Source organism: Dreissena polymorpha, chromosome 1, assembly GCF_020536995.1.
Source record: "Dreissena polymorpha isolate Duluth1 chromosome 1, UMN_Dpol_1.0, whole genome shotgun sequence".
Lineage (NCBI taxonomy): Eukaryota > Metazoa > Mollusca > Bivalvia > Myida > Dreissenidae > Dreissena > Dreissena polymorpha.
Window position 1 is genome coordinate 59,372,889 of NC_068355.1, and position 4,692 is coordinate 59,377,580.

General features: G+C 36.2%; 1 protein-coding gene across 4 annotated transcripts in view; it reads right to left on the reverse strand.

The window, feature by feature from the left end:
- Positions 1–4,692, reverse strand: part of LOC127882339 (prolyl 3-hydroxylase 1-like) — a 43,729-nt gene that overhangs the window by 38,032 nt on the left and 1,005 nt on the right. For all 4 annotated transcript variants that reach the window (XM_052430945.1, XM_052430929.1, XM_052430919.1 and 1 more), the window contains exon 2: positions 1,018–1,170. In XM_052430945.1, coding sequence (XP_052286905.1) covers positions 1,018–1,170 — 153 coding nt within the window. The remainder of the gene's footprint in view (positions 1–1,017; positions 1,171–4,692) is intronic.

Consider the following 4,692-nt stretch of genomic DNA (forward strand, 5'->3'; position numbering starts at 1 on the left):
ATGCCTCCATAAATCCTCCATGTGTCATCCTTTACACACTAAATGTTGAATAGCATACCCATGTGGGATCTTTGATATTTTATGTGTTTCACCCATGTATGCTGTGATATATGGAGTCATATGATTAAAAGCATGTTATGTTGATATACACATACCTATGGCAGTCTCTGCCATAGTCTTAACACCTTAAGATAAACGCCAGTAATTTATAAAACTGTTTGGGGTTCATTTTAAACTGGCCAGACATTCGACCCAAGCCTGGAAGAAACATCTGCTAAAGTAACTTACCTACTAGTATGCTAAATGGTTTTGAGCGATCAATTAACTGAGTTGGATCGGTAATTATTTGGTGATTACCAGTTCATGAGGAAAATGAGGCAAGTAATGCAATTGGGATGTATGTCAAAACTGATTCATCAATCAGATAAGCTTAATGTTTTTTGTGACCAGTCAAATGTGCCACTTATAATTAACAGCATATGGTTTGACCAAGCAGTAAGAACCGACCATGAGGCCAATAGTGGTGAAAACAAGAGCACCGCATTATCCATAACAGGTGCCAACGCTTGGCTGCGGGTGCAGTTTTGAATAAATGAAAGCTTGTTACAATATTATTTGTTTTAGAGGTCACAGTGACCTTGACCTTTGACCTAGTGACCCAAAAATGAGTGTGGCGTGTAGAACACATCAAGGTGCATCTACATATGAAGTTTCAAAGTTGTAGATGGAAGCACTTTGATTTTAGAGCCAATGGTAAGGTTTAAGCATGATGATGGCGGACCAGCTGGCTTTGACAATACCTCGGGTTCTCTCCGAAAACAGCCGAGCTTAAAAGCACAAGCTGGTAAATGTTGAATCAAATTAGCTAAGATTCTTGGTTTCGTGTAGACAGGCTTATCACATGTTGTAAGTCTTATGTAATAATAAAAGAATTTATACTTGCCCTTTTCAAACTGCTACATCCAATGACTAAGTCAGTAATGGGTTTGGGACGTTTGAAGATATTGCTCTATCTACCTGATAAGATCTTTTCTCTTTGTCCACAAAGTCCTCTTCTTCCACGCCTTTTTGTAATCGGTAGAACTGAAGACTCTCGAGAGTTCTCTCATCTTCTGGGTGTGTGACATAGTATGTGAAAGCTGCAGAAGCCGCTGCCTTGAATTGTTCGTCCTTGTATATCAAAATAATATACCATAATAATAGGAGACATACATCAATAAAGACAGCGTTGTATTTGGTTAAAACTTGTAAGTCCAACACAATATTCATATATTTGGAATAGATTATCACGCCGGGTATGCGGATAATTTGATAACAGATTGCACTTCGATACCAGATAACAACAAAAGCCACGCGCGAGTGTTGAGTTCTTCAGCTTTTTTGCATTTATGTTCTGTTCATTTGGTTTTCAGACACATAACATTGTTTGGTCGATTAATGGTATAGTACTTCGTATTGCGGAGCAAGAAAGTTGTGGAAAAAAAACAGTGGATTACAAAAAAAGAGATAAAATTTCATCGTTAATCTTCATGAATTCAATGATCAGTACGTATTTCAAAAAATAAAATACTTAGAAATAAATCAAGAACGTGACCACTAATCGAAATAAAAGATCAATATGTCCATTTATGTTACAACATGTTAAATTTTAGTTGAAAAACGTATTTGAGGAAACTCAAATGTTTGAAGAGTCGGATGCCAAATTTTCATGGACACTTCTTTTACCGATCATCTCAAAGACAATGGCACTTCGATTCCAGATAACTCGACACTTTTAACCAGATAAAACTCTATTTAGTGAATAAGAAATGCAGAATTCGCTGTGGAATACTGCTATAGTAAGCAGGCAATAAATAACAAGAGGGCCATGATGGCCCTGAATCGCTCACCTGAATAACCAAATACAATCCCAACCCAGTTTTCATCAAGATAAACATTCTGACCAAATTTCAAAAAGATTGGATGAAAACTGTGACCTCTATTGTCTACACGAGGTTTTTCTAATATTTGACCTATTGACCTAGTTTTTGACCCCAGGTGACCCAAATACAATCCCAACACAGATTTCATCAAGACAAACATTCTGACCAAATTTCATGAAGATTGGATGAAACCTGTGACCTCTATTGTCTATACAAGGTTTTGATATTGTTTGACCTAGTGACCTAGTTTTTGACCTAGTGACCTAGTTTTTGACCCCAGATGACCCAAATACAATCCCAACCCAGATTTCATAAAGATAAACATTCTGACCAAATTTCACAAAGATTGAATGAAAACTGTGACCTCTACTGTCTACACAAACAAATTGTTGACATTTTTTCTATTATTTGACCTAGTGACCTAGTTTTTGACCTCAGATGACCCAAATACAATCCCAACCCAGATTTCATCAAGATAAACATTATGACCAAATTTCATAAAGATTGGATGAAAACTGCAACCTCTTTTGTGTACACAAGGTTTTTCTATTATTTGACCTAGTTTTTGACCTAGTGACCTAGTTTTTGACCCCAGATGACCCAAATACATTCCCAAGCCTGAAGCCAGATTTCATCAAGATAAACATTCTGACCAAATTTCATAAACATTGGATGAAAACTGTGACCTCTACTGTCTACACAAACAGATTGTTGATGATTTTTCAATTATTTGACCTATTGACCTAGTTTTTGACCCCAGATGACCCAAAAACAATGCCAACCCAGATTTCATCAAGATAAACATTCTGACCAAATTTCATAAAGATTGTATGAAAACTGCGACCTCTATTGTCTACACAAGGTTTATCTATTATTTGACCTATTATGTGACCTAGTATTTGACCTAGTGACCTAGTTTTTGATCCCAGATGACCCCAAATAAAATCCCAACCCAGATTTCATCAAGATAAACATTCTGACCAAATTTCATAAAGATTGGATGAAAACTGTGACCTCTACTGTCTACACAAACAAATTGTTGACGGACACACGCACACACACGCATGCACGCACGCACATACGGACGCCGGACATCACACTGTCACATAAGCTTCATGACAGGTGAGCTAAACATGTATGTACTGACGTTAATTAAAAACGAATTACCGAAACATGTTCTTATCCTTTTGGAATATGATAATAAAAGGGAAAGGTAAGTGTAAAGGGAAGTGCTTCCTATACATGTAAGTAGAGCTAAATATAAAGGGAATTTTCCAATCTCTTCTAAATTTTGTGGCTACGCATTAGTATCGTCTTCATGATGCGATTCTAATGAGCACTAATGACAAAGGATTTCATGAGGTGTATTCAAGACCCCTTGCTCCGCTTATCTAAAGTCCTGCTATAAGTTCAATTGAACACAGTCGTGTTGATCCACATGATCCCTTGTATTTTCAATTCTCTTAATCTCAATTTACCACTTAAAACAAGTTTATTATTGAGACAATTATTTTCGGTCGTCACTTGAAATATATCACTTCAGAAATAACCATTTGAATCTTATTTAAAATTGGAACTTATAATATTAACTAGTGACCTGAAAATCAATAGGGGTCATCTGCGAGTCATGATCAATCTACCTATCAAGTTTCATGATCCTAGGCCTAAGCGTTCTTGAGTTATCATCCGGAAACCATTTTACTATTTCGGGTCACCGTGACCTTGACCTTTGACCTAGTGACCTCAAAATCAATAGGGGTCATCTGCGAGTCATGATCAATGTACCTATGAAGTTTCATGATCCTAGGCCCAAGCGTTCTTGAGTTATCGTCTGACAACCACCTGGTGGACGGACCGACAGACCGACATGAGCAAAGCAATATACCCCCTCTTCTTCGAAGGGGGGCATAATTATTTAAATTAATAGCAATAATATTTTTTTAAACGAACAACACCATTGGTTATATTTTACATGTGTATGTAATTACGCTATGCATAGATTCCCAATGTGTCGGGCTTGACAATGCAAATTGATTCGTACTTAAAAATGTTTGGTAAGAATAGCCATAATATACATGAATGCATTTCAGGTAGAAGATAAAACTCGGTTATCAGAGTGCCCAATTTGATGAAAGTCTATGTTATCCGAAGTGCCCTATATCGGGAATCAAAGTATCCGCATCTTCATGAATACCACCTATAAAAACATGCTCTATCTTCGTTTATATTTCATTGAATACTATCAAAATTTCAGTATTTGAAGCACAGTGATTACTCTACATGCTGGAATATCAAACAGTTTCTTGCAACATTTCTAAGTAGTTTTATTTTGTTGAAATGTTTACTGTTCATCCAGTTAATGCTGTTTTCCGACCGAATCATATATTTTTCGGGGAAAAATCTACCATTCTTCCGTGATGTTTTTCTTTGCGATAGAAAAGGATACACCATTTATAAACTCGACCATGTGCCTTGTCTAAAATACTCATCTTTATGATACAACTTGAAAAAAAAGGATAAATCTACCTTTCGCGGGTGGCTTTTGTTGTTATCTGGTATCGAAGTGCCATCTGTTATGAAAGTATCCGCATACCCAGCCTGTGATGATAATGATTTTAATATTCAATTTTTTTTATACAAGGACGAAAGAGATAAAAGTATTGAACAAATACAAAATAACTAGTGTCACTTATTAAGATACTATGCACGGAAGACTGTTCATAATATTCTGTGGTTAAATTTAATATAATATAAATATGCTTACACTCAC